The following is a 20,831-nucleotide window of genomic DNA, read 5'->3' as shown; positions in this document are numbered from 1 at the left end:
GAGACAGAATAGTAAACGAGTTAAGAGAATAGTGAGTCTGTTTTACGTCAAGTCATGAGAGCAGCCTGATGATCTATATATGTCAGGAGACACACAACTGTGTTAATAATGCAAATTTCATTGAAAGAATGTGAACCGAGAGATATATAAACGGTGGTGTAAAAGTTATTATGTAACACTTTATGCAAAGATTGTGCAACCATTATAAAAAGCTGCAATTTATATTAAAAACGTATTTTCATTCGAGCGCTACACTTCCTAAGAGCGCCTTAGGAATAGTTACACTATTTTCACAGCCAGTGATTTGGAGAAAACTGTCAGGGGACAGCTGGGTATTTCCAAAATAGAAACCTTTTAGAAACTGACAAAACAACCTCAGTTGTAGCTTGACAAACTTGCAATGTTAAGTTTACCCAGTGGATTTTATTTTAAGCACCAGGTGTGGTGCATTTTTATCATCCTCTGGAGAAGCATGCAATTCTTCAGTTAACAATATTTCAGTGAGGAAAAAAAAGCGCAAAACTGCAGTTACGAGGTTTCTAGCTGACGAGAAAATTATCTGTGTAAATATTGAGTTTGGAGGAGTAACCATTTCCCCTCTCTGTCTCTCACACACACGGCGTGTTTAAGTCTCTCCACTCAAATTGATGTTTACAGGTTTGAGACAGTGAATTCACTCCCAATCAGTGAGTTCATCACTTGAGAGCACCTTCAGACAGACCCCGTTCGGAAACCAGAGCTGGCACTCCCAGTGAGCATACCCTCTGATGAGCCTCAGGCGAGGACTGTGAGTCTCCCACTGTGAGGTGGTTGTTGAGGACTGTGCCAGAAGGGGGTGAGAAGTGTGTCTGTGTGTGTATGTGTCTGTTTATGTGTCTGGGGGAATGCCATTGGGGCAAAGACACTGTGATTACATGATAGCTGTGATGAAGGGTTTACACTCAAGCAGTTATGTCCAACAACAATTCTTCAAAGATCAAACAAGGTCAGTGCTGTGATGGAGTTTGCAAGTGCGCTGGTCTCAGTGTAACAGATTTATTTCCTAAGGGTTTAGATAGAAATAAGTTGCTTAGAGAAAGAGCCTCACTTCTTTTGCAGGACGTCCCTCTGTATCCAGGTGCACACACACATGTGCCGTCCTCAGGAGAGCACGATCCTCCATTCTGACAGGAGCAGCTGACTGAACAGTTGGGTCCCCAGAAGCCTTGTGGGCACACATTATCACAGTGGATTCCTGCAGGCATGTTACCAAATCTTCAGTGAATGAATACTAAGAAGGCAAAAGACTGGTAAGCTGATAAATTCTAAACAGCGTGCCATCTGTAAAAACACATCATTAAAGGGCAGCATTCACAATGCTTGATCATTGCACATCTTTGCAGGGTTATTAAACTAACATGAATCATTGACTTATTTTAGTTTTGAATAAAGAAGCTGCAGTTTGGAGGATGTTTTTTTTTTTTCAGCCCATCTTTCACACTCTGCTTCTCCTCTCCAAATGTATTTTATTTTTGATCTGACTGGAGCTCCTTGCCAGTGCACTGTGTTGATTAACAGGGTTGGGTCTCAAGAGAAGCCAAGCTTGTCTCCCATTCTCTTTCAGCAGAGCCAGGGTAGTGCATGGAGCTGAAGGGAAGTACTCAGACCACAGTCTGCAAGTGTCACAGTGTCTTCTTTTTTTCTGTGGCTTCAACCAAATGCAAAACACTGCATCCATACAGGGCTCTCACTGTGAATGCATTAGCATGCCCATCAGAGCGCCATGTTTTCCTTCAGACAAAAAATTCATGTGTGCCGTTCTACATGTATACAGCCGGGTTTAGAAAGTGTGGCATAGCCCTGCAATTGCACATGCACACGCTCGGTGTCACACAGTCACACAAATGCATGCAAACTCTGCAACCTTTCAAGCTTCAGCCCTCAGTTCGAAGCCTCATTTGAAATTTCCTTTGAGTGAGAATATCTGAGAATGGTGTGGCAATTAAAGCGGCATTAGTGCAGTACCTTTGAATTAAACCTGGACTAAATTCTGGGGACTAATGTTATACGGTAACCATGGCACCTTAAGGCTATATAGGATAGGAAATGTTAAGTCTGATGAGTGGGGGGCTGGATGGGTGTGGGGGGTACAGTTGCAGTGATTAAGTCAGAAGCTGTGCCATGGACATCAAAAGGAGGGCAAGGCTTGTGCAAGTGTGTTTGAGGTTCTGCTAGGCCAGGCAGAAAAAAAAAGAAAAACAGTGGCTGGCTTTACTGTCAGAAAATGAATGCGGACAGAGCATCACATTTTTCAGTCTAATGGTGACAAACAGAGGGGCTTTGGGTGCCTAGTGAGGGAGAAGAAGAAAGAGTGAAAGAAGCCAGAACTGAAGTCTCTTCAAAGGAGGCTTTTCGCTGAGAAGTGCCAGAGGTCCCACTATCCAATTTGTACAGTGAGCACAGCAAAGCAAACCTCTCTCTCCCTTTTTAACTCTCTCTCCTGGTGCATGTAAACACACATCACATTACCTGCTTCGTGTCATGGACCAGAATCTCTACAGAAATAAAAGACAAAGTCCTATTTAACATGGTCTAGCATGATGCCCCCTGCATCAAGTGTCTAGTCAGAGAACTCTTTTAAATCTTTCTTGGCTGATGTCAGGCTCACGACAGTTCAGTAACAATTCTGTGGGTCATAGTCGGCCTAGCCACTTAAGCGCACACACTCCTAAAGTCAAGCTTCTCGACAATTTAGGCAAGCCTCACAATAGAGCCAACACCAAGTTGACAGCAAAGTAGAATGCAATACCAACCCTGGCACACTCAGTGATATGACAGTGTTTACAAAAATAGCTGTAAACAGACATTTCACTCCATCCCTGACTTAGTCCTGTGACGAATCCCACATAGCCCTCTCTCTAGGTGCTCCTTCCTTCAGAGAGTCCGCTGTCAAGCCGCTGCAATTTAAGTATGTATGTGTGTGTTTGTCCGACCCACTGGGCTGCACGCTGCCCCCAGCTCTGCACCCTGGTGACTCAATTAAGGCTGACAGATGGTCCCGACCTGTGCGGGATTCAGAGCATGAGAGGCCCGTTTTGCCGGCTCCGTTCTTGCAGATAATAAAACCCACATTGTTTCCCAGAATAAATGCCCGAAGCTCGGGAGGCTGAATGGAGTGGGCTGCTGAGAGCTCACAGGCTTGACCTTTCCTGCTGAATCTTTTTCCCTCTCCGACTGCACCTCTCTGCCCAAGCTCAGAGACCAGGTCCTTTGCTAGCCCCCTGTATTTGACATTCAGATGCGACGCTTCATTTTTGAGCATAATGACTCTCACCCTTGCTGTGACATTCATACTTTCCAACCTCCAGCTTTTTCCCTGTAAGCAAATGGTTTAAATGACAAGAAACAGAGAGCGAACATATGGGCGTGCAAAAAACCCCCCAAAAAACGAAAAACTATTTGCATCTAGAGGGGATCAGATTCCAGTGGAGAGCTTGTGATAGCAAAGAACGATTGGTACTCTGGTGAATAAACGCGGCAGCTGGTTTAATCAAATTTCCCAATAAAATGCAAACTCTAATAAACAGAACCAAAAATAACAATATCACAAGACATATCTAAAAATCTTGAGAGCAATGTGGGCCAATTATTTGATTTAGTTTGCAAATATTTAGCTGATGATTCAGTTCAGTCCTTGTGTGTAGCCGGCATCACATAATATAAGCATGATTGCATACCAGCTTCCAGCGTGCCAGCCAAGAGAATTAATTTAGAGCTCAATTCTCAACATCTCTCATTCGGCTATGCCACCGGCGCAGTGGCAAAACAAATTGAACATTTAATTAACAAAACACTGTGTAGACATTCTGTAAACATACTGTACTGCACAAGCCATGAATGCTGCAGCATATTTTCCTGTTATGGTAAATCAGTGTGTCTGACTAGCATCTAATGTCTTTGATTTTCAGCTAATGAAGATAACAACTAAAGATGGGCCGCTTCTGCTCCTAAAGACAGACTACTGTGATTTTATTGTGAAAAAAGGAGTACAAACCTGTCCAGCCAGGGTAGCAGCGACAATAACCGCTCACTGGGTCACAGCCATCAGCGTGGCTGCAGTCGCAGCGCTCACGACACTCCAACCCATACGTACCCTCCTGACAACGATGATAGTAATAAGAAAACTTGATCTAACTAATCTAAAATACAGCACAATGATGCAAAAGATTTAGCTGGGTCTTCACATTAATCTCTCAGTTAAAAAAGACAGACTTACAGGGCAGGGCTCGTCACAGTGCTCTCCTCTCCAACCAGGAGAACATGTGCAAGTGCCATCTATAGCATCGCATGCAGCTCCGTTGCTACATAAGCATGTCTGATTACAGCTCAGACCCCAGGCACCACTGGAACAGAGGATGGAGCAGTCCACACCCTGCCAACCTCGAGTAACAGAGAGAAAAAATCAAACTGTAAACATTTATATAAGAAAAGCGACATGAAGCCAGTTGCTTTATATTAAAATTACCAGACAACTGAACAGTCTAAATCAGGGATGTCAGCTCATTTTATATCATTGGCCTCTTACAGTCCACTTTGATCTTGAGTGGGCCGGACGAGTGAAACACTTCTTTCTATGAGTGCAAAGAAGTTTAACTACCCACTTGATCCATGAGATATCTTAATAATAGAAAAAGAAGTGCAATGTCAACTGTGCATCTCAGTTCTTCTGCACACCAAAGAAATTCTGCTCTGTTGTCACGACTCTTTCGGCATAAATTGTAAGAAATGTGTAAAACTTCAGAAAAAGTTCTGCAAGGTCATTCACAGAAAACGTTGTATTCTATAATTACTGTGGACCAATTGTAATAAACTGTCATTTCATTTTAATAGTGAAAAAAACAAAAACAAAAAAACTGGAGGCTTACTCTAAATTAATTGTTTATCTATAACTTTGTTGTAATATCAGTGATCATGATGGAGGCCTTCATCAGAAGAAAAGATGAAAAAAATAAGAAACAACAGTTTAATTCCCAAAATTTAGGTCCTCCGTCACATTTTAAAAAGCTTTCCAGTAGGCCGGGCCGATATTTGCCCTTAGGTCTTATGTTTGACATCCTTGGTTTAAAAAATGGTCAGCTACAATGGTTTTTGCCCTTGTGCTTGAACCCTAAAGATTAATTTTAATAAAAGTGATATGATTCAACTGCAAAGAGGAAACACACCTCTAAGAATGGCAATGTATGAATGAGCACAATAACTATGGATGGACTTGGAAAATTTATTCAGTCCTACTGACTCTGGAGCGTTCTTAAGTTTCTCTTTAGTGCGTCCAGTACAATGGGTAAAAGATAAAAAAAAATGTGGTATATTTATAGCATCTGGACTTTGGTAAACTCTTCAGTTGTTCTATTGTGTTCAAATACAACAAAGTTTTCACTTCCAGAGAAATATATCAATATATCCTGGATATATTGCCCCCAAAACACTGAATAGACTTAACTGTTGGCAGTCAGAATTTATCACATGATTCCTCCATTAATCCGCAAGTTAACATCTGTGTGTATGAGTGAAATCTCTCAGGAATAATTGATGTGGGTGGTACTATTGACTGTGTATACTGTATATTTGGTGCACACTCTTTATACAGGACATTTGGTTATTTTTCATCTTTTATCAGGTGGAAAACAATACAATCTGAGAAAGGAACATGTTTTTATAGGCAATGAGAGGTTAGAAGGTAAGAAGGATTTGATATCAGTGAGACATTTATGCAGTGCTGTGTAAAAATCTTGAGCCACCCCTCATTTTTTTATAGTTTGCTTCCAAGGAGCCAAACTTTCTTGTAATTTTTAAAGTGGCCTGCAGCAATAGTTCTCCAGGCTTTCTGAAGGTCCCTGAAAGTTCTTCTTTGAACTTTGGCTGCCTTTTCAGTCATTTTTAGTCTTTGCTGTCTTTCACAGAAATATATCGTTAGGCACATTGTTATTAGCTGCCTGTCACAAAACCTATCATTTGTTCCCATTTCTTTAGTTGAATCAATGAAAAATGCCAAAGATAACACAGTTTGATGGCCATAAAATAATATTTTTGCACCAGCAAGGTGATTCCCAAAGTGCTATTGGCCAAATATGTGGCATATCTTGGCATTGTGTGCAATGTGTCCTTAAACAATCTGAGGAAACTGGACAAGTGGAGGACAAAAGAAAAAAATGGCAGACCTGAGTTTAATAAAGAAAAAATACGGACTGAAAATCAGTTGCAACAGGTTTTTATTAAGGGATGAATCCAGATTTGAAGGTTTTAGTTTAGATTGTTGAGGAGGAGTTTAGGACAGAGGTACAACAGTGACCATCTACAGCCATCTGTAAAGCAGAGTAGAGGCTCTGCAATGATTTGTAGTTTGAGGTCAGTGGTGTTGTGAATCTTTATGGCATTGTCAACAGAAAATAGCGTCATACATTGATCCATCATGTAAAACCATCTGGAAATTGTCTGATTGACAGTGGCTTCATTTATCAGCATGGCAATGATTCTACACACACAACTGCATAGTGTCAGTCATAGATTGGCCTCCCCACACCATGCTCGTTAACATTACTGAGATCATCTAGACAGAGAAGGTAACAAAAGACAGCCAACATCCACAGAAGAGCTTCAAGTGCTCTTCAAGAAGCCTGGAGAACTATTCCTGAAACCTACATGAAGAAATGACAAAAAAGCTTGCCTAAGAGAGTTCATGCTGTGCTGAAGAATAAAGGCGGTCATACCAAATATCATTAGAATTGTACAGTTTTTACCTTGCACGTTGCATTCTCATTCATATTTGCACGTTTCAATAAATCGATGCACCTATTTCACATTTTTCTTGAAAAACACATGGAAATGAGGGGTGGCTCAAGAATTTTGCATTGTACTGTATTTATGAAGCCATATAATTTTGTCTTAAGAAAGTAAGAATAGCTTATGTCATGTATTATTCATTAGACTGAAAAATAGAGCACATTAAATAAAGTTTGTACAGGAAAACAACCCAATGCACAGAATGCAACTGGATTTAGTCCACAAGAATTTATGTGTACAAATGTTCATCCATCTGTTCATCTGCACAGCCAGTACACCTTATCTCATAATATAGAAGACTTGTGCTCAACCTCATGATTCTTTACCTTCCTTGCAGAGGCAGGAGCCATCAACAGGAGAGCAGGATGCATGATTATGGCAAGAGCAGGTGGACATGCAGCTACGTCCAAACAGACCAGGTGGACACACTGTAGAGCAGTCCTCACCCTGTGGGAGAAATAACGCAAAGTCATGCAGCAAACAACCAACATGGCAATAAATGCTGACTCTGGCAGATTGAAAAAGGAATAAAATAGTCTGAAAGGATGTGGACTGAAACACCGGGAAGGTTGACTCTACTTCTCTGTATAGCTTACTAAGCTGTTTACTTAAACAAGTCACATTGTGTCTGTATGGAGACTGAAATTGAATGGATTTAAGAAAGTAACTGAAGTTCAAAGGAAGGACCACACTTGATCAGCTCAAGGTATCTCTTCTTAACTTCCAATTATGCACTCTATATATTCTGACAGCACCTGCTCTGAGCCATGGTTTGCCTTTTGCAACCCCATTTCACCCCATCTCTCAACTTCTCTCTTCATCTCCGTCTCCCATTAGATTTCCTTTTCAGCTGAGATGCAGGAAGGACTCCAAAGTTGGAGAATCCAGACTTTTCACCCCTTTCTCCAATCAAGCAATGACTAACTCTGCACTCTTATCTAATCATCTTCACTCTATTAATGCAATCTTTTGAGTTCTTAATAAACTTAAGTCACATTAAGTTACTGCCCTTGCCTTGTGAAATGACTTGCGGAAGCTGTACTCTATAAGGGTTTTCAAAATCTGACACTGTGGACCCCACTCAAGCAGTCAAGACAATACTGGCATGCAAACAGAACTGGCACACTAAAATGAAATAAAAATATGGCTCATGAGCATAATAAGTTGTTGTTTGCAAGCTTCCCATGGATTGGATTGGACACTACATTGCATTACATTACATTGGAAGGTAAAGAAGAACATCCTGGAGTTTGTCTGAGATCTGATTTATGGATGCTTATTGCGATGGACATTGGAGATGATGAAACCATCATGAATTGTGAGCCAAACTAAATAAAAAAAAAAGTAAAACGTCTGTGTGTTCAAACAGACAAAGAAACTGGATTTTTGAGTTCGAACCACTTCTTTGGCTTCAACTTTACCGGTTTGCTGAGTGAGCCAAACAAGCATGCCAAACAGCAGCAACAAAAAATGGCAACTTTTAAGATACTCATAATGTGTCCTTTGGCACCGGTGTCCTTGACACACTGTCAGCAGCATTCTTGGACACAGAGAGATAATGGTCCTCTTTTAATGAGCGAATAAGTCAGCATCAGGAGATTGAGGCTTGGGTTAGAACATGCACCTTCCACACATTAACCCTGCCCATAAATGTGATGCCAAGGGGTCCTTTACAAGTTTGCCTGTGATCATGTGGGAGTAAAACCCATCTCATTATTGCCATTACCCTGTGCGTCACAGCACTGATGGGAAAAAACACATTGTGCGCGTCTGTGAGACATTAGCAGCTTTCCATGGTTTTGACAGCATGGGAATGAAATAGGGCTGAATCTTGTGGTGAGAACATTGTATCTACATTTTAGCACATGGGCCCTCATCAGGCCAGATATTCAGCCGAAGCCACACTAGGCAAAAACAGCGATAAAAACCAAGTAAATGAATTCCACAGTGAACTGGATGGACAGGATCCCACAGGCATCACTTATAGACCAACTCTATAACCTCTCACTCTAATATACCTTAGAAAAGATTGGCAGCCACATTGGCACAGCCTTTTAGTGTTGTTGCATTAAAATTAAGTATCTGGTAAAGGACATGAAGTACTCCGTCTCTGTCCTCTGCATCCTGCTGTCATTAGAATTTCTCTGCTTTAAAGGCTGAGCACAGCCCACCTCCACCGGTGTCCCTCCCTCAGCTAGAGATCACAGCCAGTCTATGGATGCCCACACCCTTTGTTTCAAACTCTGACTTGAGTGACAGGTGACACAATGATTTAGAGTTCCAATTAGAGGCCCAGAGGAGTCCTGAGTGGCTCTTGCTTCGCTCACCAGAGAGCTGGGGGACTGCTGGCTGCTCACTGCTCTCATTATCATTTTGAACTCAGTTTAAACATGAGGCAGGAGGAGATGTGCCAGTGGACGCCAGGGGCAGAACACACATCTTAAAACATCTCTCCTCCCCGTACACCACATAAAAGCGCCTGTCTGCGAATGAAATTTTTATCAATCGGTTGCAATAACCTTTGTTCTGCCGCAAACGACAGCTTCAAGACTGCTAACAATAGCAGTTCAGTTACAGTTGTTAAGTGCGGCAAGAAGTTCGACCGGCTCGGGGGAGGGGGGAGGGCTGGACAGATGGGGACTGGCAGGGAGGTGCAGTCTTTCTTCAGAGCTCAGGCAATTTACTGGTGACTGGACTCATGGATAAAACGTCATACAGCCACAAATGACCACATGGATTTTGCTGCCTCCATGACTGCGTCGAATTCCACTTGGTTTCCCCCCTCACAGTGCGGACACCAGTGGTTGGTCTGTTCTCAAGTGGGGAAAGGCAGCTCTCTCATTAGTCGACTGATTCATATTCCTTCTGAGCTGGGAAGGATAGAAGTCTGGATGTGGAGAATCATTATTAATACACGGGCTGTCAGTCCATTGCATAGGAGCAGCAGGACCTTACATAACTACACAGCCGATAGAAGCAGTAACCAGACCAGAGCTGCTGAGAGTCAGCCAGGTCGTCCTTGGCCAAAGCACTAAATTCATACCTATTAGTATCTTAATGTAATTGGAGTGCATTTTTTCCAGAAAGCCACTAGCTGACACAACATTGATCAGGCTGGTACCCTTCGAGACTAGATGCAAATGGCACCACTAATTACCAATCATTCTCACTCCTTAACAGTTCATCTAACTGCTGGGTGAGTGAGTGCAGTTTAAAATTCATGCAGCATGGCTGAAAATGAACCTCTGAACCTTCTGATGAGGAGAGAAATCCCTGAGAGATAGGAAAATTGTTTTCACCACCTACAAAGGCAGACCGGAATCCATTCCTAATGCATTCATATTTCACATAAAGCGGTACCAACAGAATCTGTAGAAAAAAGGAAAAAAAAGAAAGACATCTTACAGAGTCCACATGCTGCAGATTGCAAGGGACAATGCCTGAATAGGTAACATGTAATCACTTTGTCCCAGTCAAAAAGAGCATGTCCAATTACTAGAGCTAAATCAAGCGTGCAGGTGCTCAGTCTGCTCAGACACTTTGCTTGGTTTGCCCCCCGATGGGACTCCAGAACAAAGATGCAGTGGGGAGGCTTAGTCTTATCAGCTGTCCCCCGGGGAAGTGACTTCGCTTGCAATCATAGCTGCAACACCATCATCAACCACATTTTAAAAGCTCCATGTGATAATAACCATGTGTGATGCATGTCACACAATTATAGGTAGCAGCTACACAGCTCTACCTCTGTAACAAAGTGTTTGCACAGCAGCAGCTTTGTTAAAAGTACAAAAAAAGAAACCTCTCCACACACACTCAAACACACCAATCCTCCATATGAGGTGTGTCTGCTCCCATCTGACTGCCTTCTTTTCTTTCCAGCTCCTGCCCTCTAGGTCTATTTAATGGATCTGGCAGTCCTTCCCAGCAGCCGCCAAAGAGAACAGGTGGAGCAAATTAAGACACAGTCTGCGGCCCTGCTCGGTAGCTCAATTCACCACAGTGGCCTGCTGTAAGACACAGGCAATTTCCACCGAAATGTAATGTTGGCAGAAATGTACCCTTGCAGTCGCTGTTGCTCTCTAACTTCAGATTGCAAGACAAGAAATACAATAGGGAAACTGATTGAAGTTACCCAACTAATTTGACAGTTGTAAGAGGGAACAATATGGCTGCACAAAAACCGACTAAAACGAAAACATATATAGGTCAAGGATTCAATTTTCTCCCAATTGGTCCAGGAGTACAGATCTCAGCTTGCTCCGCACTGATGCTACAAGTCAAGACATATCGACTGTATTTGTAAAATACACACGACCCATTATTAATGTCTGCACTGGGAGGTACCAGAGGATTTATTGTGATGCGGTAGAGCACATTTATAATAAGGCGATAATAAAATGTCTCACCTTGCTCTTGACTGTCTGTGTACAAAAAGCTTCTAAAGTGAAACTGGGACAACTTCCAAAAAAATTATGACCACACTGACACAAACATTTTACAACAGCCACAAAAAAAACATGAACCATAAGTCAAAGCTGCAACCTTCACAACTTAGGCTCACGGAGGAGAGGGGTGAAGCGTTTCACAGCATGTGGTATGAGACATGCGAGTACAATTATTGGTTAGTAGAGATAGAGATATTCTTCAGTATATTAAAGATTACAAGGAGCGAGGTTACAAATACAATTAACCCTTGGGCATTTCATGAGAAATTAATGTAACCAATAGCATAATTACAAGTTGACACGGTAATTATAGCTGCGAATAAATTAAAATGGACATGCAAGTGTCAACGTGGTTTAGAACACAAAGTCATGGATGTTCAAGGACTGCTCTTTCTAAGTGTTTTTAATGCAGTTTAAGCTTGTGCTTGTTTTTAATGCATTTTGAGTGCTCTTTTCTCTGTTTTTCCACCAACTTCTTTTTTCTCCTTTTCCTTGAGTACACATTGGCTGTGTTTCGGTTTGCATAGCGCAACTGTGGCCCCATCTTGGCATTTTGGCTCTGGGAACAGAGATCTAGATCTCATGAGATCAGGTAAAGGTCAAATTTGAAAGAAAATCTTTAATAAAACATTATCCCGAAAGTGGCCACAGATATGAGTCCAATAAAATAGCAGTGAATGTACATGATACTCACCATGAACCCAGGGGCACATGTACAGGTACCCGTGACAGGATGACAGTCAGCTCCGTTGGCACAGCTGCAAGTCAGCATGCATCCCTCTCCATAGAATCCAGGCGGACAGGTCTCATTACAGTAAAGCCCTGTCCATCCTGCAGAGCAGGTGCATTCACCAGAAAGCGGGTGGCAGCTACAATATAATGAGAAAGAAATATGGGACAATGACAGGAAGAAAAAGGGTGAGGTGAAGTTTGAGCTCTAAAAGTATCAACACTTCATTCTTGAGCAGGATCAAAGCGTGAAGTCCGCGCCAAAAGCCATTCATCCATCTACGCGTCTACGTGCTCGTTTCTGATAGATGAGGTGTCCCTTTTCTCCTTCGTTCTGTAATGACTTCTATGGCCGATGCCCAACTCTTGCCGGAATCAGAGCATTAACATTGCATTAACTATGAATGCTGCTGAGAAATTATGAATGAAGCAAAGGTCGCGATTAAAAGCTAACTGGATGACATGGCCAAGAGGTGTCCAGACTTCAGAATGAGTGCTGGCATAGAGCTAAGATGAGACAAAATTGAGTTGCAGAAATCTTTATTCATATGGAGAGTCTTCGCTTCAGGGCTTGGTCAGAGCAAAGCTGTGTGTGGCCTTGCACTGATGTCTCACTTACCTCACGGTGTTGGTGGTGTTACAGGGGCAGTACTTGTCACAAATGAGGCCGTATAGACCTGGGGGACAGAATCTCTCCTGGCAATTAGGCCCTTTAAACCCTGTTTCACATAGACAGGCTCCATTGATATGGTGACACTTGGCTCCATTCTGACACTCGCACTTCTGGTTACACTGCGGTCCATAGGTGCCCACAGGGCAGTCATCCTGACATCTGGAGGAAAATTACAGAGCAATGACGGGGTCTTTTAAATTGCTGCTCTAAAAAATGTCAGGTACATGGGGAAAAAAATGAGTCAAGACTTGTAACATGAAAATCTGATGTTGGAAATGTTAAAGATTCTTTTTGTGCATGTATGATATATATATACAGATATATACAATGTTAATTTCAACAACTGAATAAACTGAAATGAATAAAGAATATTCTGCAAAATCTCAAAGTCTCCTTGGTTCCATCTTTTAAAATGTGCTCATTTTTCTGTGTTTTTGGGTTTCAAACACAGACAAATCCCACCTTTCAGCTCTGTGAGTGCAGTTCAGTTAATAAAATAAATGACAGCATTTTTCAACAATGTCAATGCTTAATCACTACAGCATTAAAAAGTCTTTACAAATTGCGCATGGTCACGACTACATGAAGGAAATGGAGTCAATTTTATATTCATTATGAGCAATATTGCTATTACAGCCATTTTAGTAAAACTGAAACATTTCATTTTGGATACATATTTCATAGACCGTGAACCTTCTAAACTCAAAGGAAAATAAATGAGGGCAAATATTTTACTTTAACCACTCTATTCAGATTTTAAAAGCATAAGATAAATATATAATAGATTGCTTGTAAAGTTTTATTTATATTATTTCAATTGTGTTTTACGTTGGTGCCAGTCACCATCTGATTTTATAGCAGACTACATTTTTGTGTGTCTTCAGAAGGTTAGCTGTTAAATACATTTGAGATCCCTTTCCAGGCGCCTCAGCCCCCACTCACATCTTGCGTCAGGTGATCTTAATAGTTCACATGACAGTGTGAGGCAAGGTCTCACAACGGTTTCACCCAAAACCTTTGCTGATAATGACACTCACCTTTTTCACGCCTTGGCTCGTGTGATGAGGCACATGATCAATAGCGGGTCAACGACCCTCTTAAGGGATAACTCCCACTAGGGTTTAAATACCTGGGACTCTCAGACATTTGGTTTAAGAACTGAGGAACCTTCTCGGATGAAAGAAGAAACATCTTCAAAAAACTTAAAGAAGTCCAGTTGGTTTCAAGGTTATTTGTTATACTCATTAATTACACTCAACAGCCATTGTGTTAGGTATACCTTTTAACTGCCTCTTAATGCAAATATCTAATCAGTGAGTCACATGGCAGAAACTCTGAGCGGTTAGCTTCATTTAGACATTGTCAAAACGACCTGCTTCAAATCGAGCATAAGAACAGAGAAGAAAAGTGATTTTAGTGACTCTGAATGCAGCGTGGTTGCTGGTGTCAGATGGGCTTGTCTGAGTACTTGAGAAACTGCTGATCTACTGATCTCTTTTCTCACACAACCATCTAAAGGGTTTATAGAGAATGGGAACAAAAAAAAAACCCTGCCTTGGATCAATAGTTCCAACTGGTGGTTGTGTAATGGTGTGGGGGATATTTTCTTGGCACACTTTGGACCGATTAGTACCAACTGAGCATTGTTTAAACAGCCTACCTGAGTTTTGTTGCTGACCATGTCCGTACCTTTATTACAGCAGTGTACCCATCATCTAATGACTGTTTCCAGCAAGACAGCATGCAATGTCACAAAGCTCAAATCATCTCAAACTGGTTTGTTGAAGATGACAGTGAGCTCACTGTACTCCAACGGCCTCAACAGTCACACATTCTCAATTCACAACAGAGTACCCCTGGGATGCGGTGTAACAGGAGATTCACATCAATACACACAGCTGAGAAATCTGCAGCAACTGTGTGATGCTATCATGTCAATATGAACCAAAATCTCAGAGGAATGTTTCCAGCACCTTGTTGAATCTCTGCCAGGAGGAATAGGGCAGATCTGAATGCAACAGGGTGATTTTGGAAGTGCATGTAAATATAATCCTAAAAACAATAATGTTTTATGATGTTTTACGCAACGCAAAGATTCTTTAAGAATTGGAAATTGAAATAAAACTCCAGCACCAGCTTCAATACATTAAATAATATGGATATATTATTAACACTCCTCTTCCATTTCAAGGTTTTAATAATGAATGTTTACTTTAAAAATACTTTCATAAATCCATGGTCAAATTTTAACGAGGACAGCAGGCCTCTGCTGTCAGTACTTCGGCGTCTCTGCAGGGGTTGGACAAGACTCAGTAATCGTCATCAGCTAAACAGAAACTGCTTCAGTTTTCTGCACATAAATTAGTGTAGATCAGAAAATGGATTTCTTCCTTCACCTCAATATACTGACTTAAGTATACAGTCCTGGTGGAGTTTCAGTCTCAAGAGTGTAACAAAGCTTTTACAAATAGCTCAATTACAACATAAAATGGCCGAGTTATGTTTCATGTTTAAATTACCCTAGCTTTAGTTTTATCAGAGGACAATGGTATTATTATACTAGACACACGAGGGTGGGGGGTAACACAATCTTAGATTATTCCTGGCAGTTTAATTCACCTGCCACTGACAAAATGAATGAGGGCAATTTTGCAAAATAATAAAGTAAAGGAAAGGTCTTGTAAAGGAAGTGTTTCCATCCAAGAGACAATTGCTTTAGCTGAACTAATAAACCCAGGCTGCTCTGGGCTGCTCTGGCAGGCACGAGGAACTAAAAAGATCTGTGGATTTCAATGAGACCTTAATATAAGCCCATTACTTATAATTAATGAGCAGACTCCAAACAGCATGTAGCTCATGGTGAGATCAATGGATAGGCTGGGAGTGGATGAGGATGAAGGCTGAAGACATGAAACCTTGCTGGCCAGCATGAAGTACAAGATTAATTAAACATACAACGCCCCTATTAAAAGCTTCCAATCTACCTTCAAATGGACTAATGGGCATTTATAAATGCTTATTTCTCTCGAGTATGAGAATATGCTAGGATTTCCTTTATCTTTTTAAAGAACAGCCAGGTTTGTGCCTCATTTAGAAGTCAACAAAGAGAATGGGTCAATGAGTGACTGTTAAATGCGGAACTGCATGAAACCATTCTTTTGCATTAAATACTAATATCAATAAATCATGCCTTTGTATGACCTATTTTAAGTAGGAGCACAAAAGTTTGCTGATAGAACTTCAGAAAAAGCCTTTTTGAGCGGTCTGTTTGTCAGCCAGAGGTGTCACCTGCATACCTGCGTCCACTGAAGCCGGCTGCACACTGGCACTGCCCCGTGATGTGGTCGCACATTCCACCGTTACGACAGGAACAGTCTTTGCTGCAGTTGATGCCGTACTTGCCAAGAGGGCAGGGCTGGGCACAGACTGAACCCTGTGAAAACAAACTTGATTGATGTTTGGACGGTTCAGACCTATCGTTAATGTCCTCCTATGTGTCTGCAGATGTGTTTACTTTTTCTTCTTTTTTTTTTAGAAGGCAACTGAAAGCATTACATTCAAGGAGTAAGTTCAAAAGTGTACACTTTACTGTGGAAGATATTTTCACATATTATCTTCAGAAAGGTCAATGCAGAGTTAATTTTCACATGGAAAGTTCACAGTAGTCAGCCTCCACACTACAAATTCTATTTTTCTTCCCCTTCCAGGAAGCAGAGACACAGCATTCTCATTTACTGTACTTTTTTCCCCCCCTAAACTTACAACAGCGTTCAAGTATTTTCTCCCCTCGGGCCTTTGCTTTTGCTTCTGTGACCTACCGTCCACCCAGCAGGGCAGGAACAATCTCCTGTGATGTGGTGGCACGTTCCTCCGTTCTGACAGGGGCAGCGCTGTTCACACTGAGGCCCATGACTACCGGAGGGGCAGCGCTCCCCACAGCTGTCAGCACACAAGTCAAAAGTCTCAGATAAGTAACCTGTGTTTGCCTGCAGTTCTTTGCATCAGCAAGAAAGAGGATAGCACACTCACATTGCTTCATAAAATGTGCCAAAAGAGTAAATATGATAGTGGTACTCACAAAGCCCCTGTGTAGCCCGGTGCACAGATGCACTCTCCTGTCTCGTGGTTGCAGGTGGCACCATTGAGACACTGGCACGGTAACTGGCACGCCTTGCCATAATAACCATGCTCACAGGGCTCCTCACAACGCCATCCCTGGTACCCATCAGTGCAGACACAGGCACCTGTGATGGGGTTACACTTAGCCCCATTTTGGCACTGGCACCGATTGCTGCAGTGAGGTCCCCAGAAGTCACTCTCGCAGCCTGCAGGCACAGAGACAAGGGGCATCAAGCACACCAGAAAAAAGAGGAGACTATGCATCAGAATACACTCGTGAACACTGAAAATCATAATGGTCACATAAAAGCACAATAAATAATATAGTGACTCATTAATGATTGTTTGGAATAACCATAAAAGTTCATCATTAATAATAAATGATCAGGGGAAATCTTCCTCCCAATGAATTACTCTTTATTATAATGGTATGATTTGGAAGCGCTGTCTCAGACTGCTTGCAAATCTTTCTCTATGCCTCCAATATTAATTTTCATCAGTTCAACAAATTCAAACTCTAAAGCTTTAATCTGTGTATTTTTTATTTTTTGAACATGTAACAGCAAACAAATTGCTGGATTTAATCTTTTCACTCAATTAATTGAACATATTATTAAAATACTATCTGTGTACCAAAAGGCTGATAGTCTTCCTCTGGGCCACAGACCTCGATTAAAAACACATCAATAAAGCACACTGGTACCCGTGGTGTTCCTTCATTACCAAAACCAGTACACTGGCACTGCGGTTTATGGACTGATCCAATATGTTTACCATCTTACTGTTATAGCCAGCAACAACAACACAGAATCTTCCTGCTTGCTAAGATGTTTGCTTTAAAAAAAAACTAAATTATAAAATCATGGCATTGTTTAGATCTTCAGTGGGAATAAATTAGCTTGTGGCTCAATACCACAGAGTTGAGAGGTATGACAATAAATTGCTGGTTTTGGTCTTTCCAAGGATTTTTTTTTCACTCCTGCTCAGGATCATATGAGAGCAGGTACTTTTATGAGGATGCCTTGAGCAAAAAACAGACAAAAGGCCCTCCACAGAGCTAACGCTGTCAAGCAATTGCTAAGAAAAATGGACACAGAGAGACAGGAAGAACGTGTGGACTCCCCAATGAAAATACCTGATTAGAAATCGAAATGAGACAGTTCACTGATCTTCTGTTTCATACTCTCAAAAACTACCCATATATGCTTGTGCTTGTCCTATTATAAGGTAGCAACAATGCACAACAACATTCATATCTCGTGTCTGTATGAGTCAATACGAAAGAAAACAAATGAAAGAAAGCTTCTGGCTGACAAACACCCTGTGCAGAAGCCTTGTAAACATTATTGTTAACTACTTCCCCAAAAGACATCCTGACCAACCATCTCTCTAAAAGTAAGTAAATATGTTAAGGTCTTTACCCAGGATACCTCTCATTTTAATATGATTTTTTTCTATTTGATATTTCCTATGTTGCAACCCTAGCATTCAGAAAACCTTTCACATAAAGATGTCTTAATTGTGAACATTTCATAACTTTATGTTTAATACTGAATACGGCTGAAACTTCAGCTTTTTAACATTTTCTATCATTCTAGAAAATACCGAAATCCAACTTTACAGCTCTGCGGATGAAAAATTTAAAGGTTTTCTAACATCATCTTCATCATACAGTAATGCTGCCAAGGATGTGGGCATAATTTATATGTTGCACTTGCTACTTTTAAAGCTGCATGCAAGGGGAAGGGCGACATCATAAAACAAACAGTCAGCACAATATCTTCTTCTTTGTGTGCGTCAGGGCACCTTAACCTACCTGTTCGAAACATGGACCCTTCACACAAGTGTATTAAACCTGTATTCTTTAAAATGGCCAGCAGGGGGTGATCCCAGTGGTTGAGAAAATTGCCTATGACCTCACTACTGGCTCCACTTATTATCCCTCTAAGCATTTTCAGACGTGGTTAGCAGTGTTGCCTCACAACAAGGAGGTCCTGGGTTTGAATCCAACAAATGTAGCTGGGGTCTTTGAGTGGGTTCTCTCTGATTACTCTGGTTTTCTCCCACAGTCTGAAAGCATGCATGTCAGTTTAATTGGTAGGTGTGAGTATGAATGTGTGAATGTGTTAGCCCTGCAACAGACTGATGAACTGTGCAAGGTGTATCCTGCATCTCCCGCTATAACAGCTGGGACTGGCTTCAACACCAACATTTTCCTATTGAGTTTATGGTCTCAGCAGTTTAATCTGTCCTGTAATACAATACTTAAGATCTTGTTTAGCATGGGAACCTGGCAACCTTAAGTGGTCAGGACCTGTCTCACCTGATCTCATGACAACCTGTGACTCAAGATGAAATCACTGCAAATTTCTGCATGCAGTTACAAAGGCATGAATTTGGTGGTGCTGATCCTTCCAGCACCACCACATCTAAAAGCAGATCATTTCACCACATCTAAAAGCAGTCATTAGACTCAGTGTTGATATAAAAATGTAAATTTGCAGGTTTTAAATGTTTTGGTTCAAATTCCTTGTAGTGGACAGATGACAGCTCTGCGTTACCAACAAGCAAATAAAACGATTCAAGAGGTGCAAATACAGTTCTGTTACGATGAAATGGCGGTAAAATGTATAGTGTGAGACTGAATATATGCGATGTTGACATATCACAACCATCACAGAGAAAAATCTTAATAACACCCTGAAATTAATCTGCAAAAAAAAGAAAAAAAAAGAGAAGCACATGTGCAAGCTGTTCACACCTTTCAGTGACTATACGAAAGAGCGAAGGAGGACTCAGAGACTAACACGAGGAACAAATCATTTTTCATATATAACAGTTTGATACTTTAATGTTTTTAACGCCTCTTTTCAGGTGGAACTTCAGCAGCCAGCTGTCAAAATGAAAAAAGAAATAAGGTACTTGAGACAGTCGAATTATCAAACTGTTGTAAACGTTCGCGAGCACTCATTTTTCACATTTTGCTAAATGCACAAGCTGACTAATTGTGCTGAACTTGGAGCAATATAACAGAAAAGTTTAATTTGGATCCACACCTGTATGAGACAATGGCTGCTCAGTGTTAAATTCAGTGGCATTACTAAGAAGTACCTGAGGGTATGATGTAAAACAAGTAATTTGCACATTCCTGGGAATTGGTCTGTTAAAAAAAAAAAAAAAAAACCCCACAAAACTCAATTGGACCTGTAATCAAGGAAACAACTAGTGATTAACAACCACAATGTGAATGAAGAATGATCAACACTGAGGTGGGATAGCAAGCTGCCTTCAGTCCCAGCCAGGTAATTGTTCATTTGAGATTCTAGTAATGATTTAAGTGACTGATATGGCATTATATCTCTCCATCAGCAGCTGTATTGCCTCACAGAAAAGCCCAGCTTGAGATCCAGGACAGCACAGCAGCCAGGATGGTGAATATTCCCCTATTGATTCGCACACCAACACAGCCTGAGCTGAAAATGTAAAGACGCCGAGCCCCCCCTCCTTCTATGCTCACTTTGCCAGAGCTGTGATCAACCAGAATTGGAGCTTAATGAACTCTGTTTCATGGTCGGCACTGAAGCCTGTTTTTCCAGGTACACAGCAGGAAGATGATCAGCCCTTCACTGATACGGACAGGTCTGCCCTGAAGGGGGTCCCGAACCACTGGGCTAGTGCAGTATTGCTTTTGCGTTTGGACAGACTAGAGACTACATTACAGGGCTCTCACTGATTTGATCTAATCTGCTCCTGGCCTCCAGTCTGGCATGAATGAGCTCCCTGAAGGTTGAGCTGCTGCCACGCAAACGACCCTGGCACATTAAACTTGAGGGGTGTGCGGGCGGTGGTGGTAATGGATGAGCAGTTTAACTGCAACTTGGTTTAGCAGTCTATAAGCACTCATCAGAGCTTCCTCTGCTCAACAGTGCTCCCTCGACACAGCAGAAAAATGGGCAGTGTCTCTACAACTTAGAGGCATCATCACCTCTGGCTTCAGCTCAAACCTTGGCCACATTAGTAGAGATGGCATTTTACATTCTTACATG

At 41.5% G+C, this 20,831-nt stretch overlaps 1 protein-coding gene across 10 annotated transcripts in view; it reads right to left on the bottom strand.

The window, feature by feature from the left end:
• megf11 (multiple EGF-like-domains 11) overlaps positions 1-20,831 on the bottom strand; it is a 73,189-nt gene that overhangs the window by 9,622 nt on the left and 42,736 nt on the right. For all 10 annotated transcript variants that reach the window (XM_005470679.4, XM_005470677.4, XM_005470680.4 and 7 more), the window contains 9 exons: positions 16,745-16,991; positions 16,485-16,605; positions 15,963-16,099; positions 12,613-12,825; positions 11,959-12,133; positions 7,146-7,266; positions 4,256-4,419; positions 4,034-4,136; positions 1,088-1,234 (listed from right to left, as the gene is read on the bottom strand). In XM_005470679.4, coding sequence (XP_005470736.1) covers positions 1,088-1,234; positions 4,034-4,136; positions 4,256-4,419; positions 7,146-7,266; positions 11,959-12,133; positions 12,613-12,825; positions 15,963-16,099; positions 16,485-16,605; positions 16,745-16,991 — 1,428 coding nt within the window. The remainder of the gene's footprint in view (positions 1-1,087; positions 1,235-4,033; positions 4,137-4,255; positions 4,420-7,145; positions 7,267-11,958; positions 12,134-12,612; positions 12,826-15,962; positions 16,100-16,484; positions 16,606-16,744; positions 16,992-20,831) is intronic.

Source organism: Oreochromis niloticus, linkage group LG7 (assembly GCF_001858045.2).
Source record: "Oreochromis niloticus isolate F11D_XX linkage group LG7, O_niloticus_UMD_NMBU, whole genome shotgun sequence".
Taxonomy (NCBI): domain Eukaryota; kingdom Metazoa; phylum Chordata; class Actinopteri; order Cichliformes; family Cichlidae; genus Oreochromis; species Oreochromis niloticus.
Note: the sequence above shows the minus strand (reverse complement) of the source record. Positions and strands in the feature narration are given on the sequence as shown.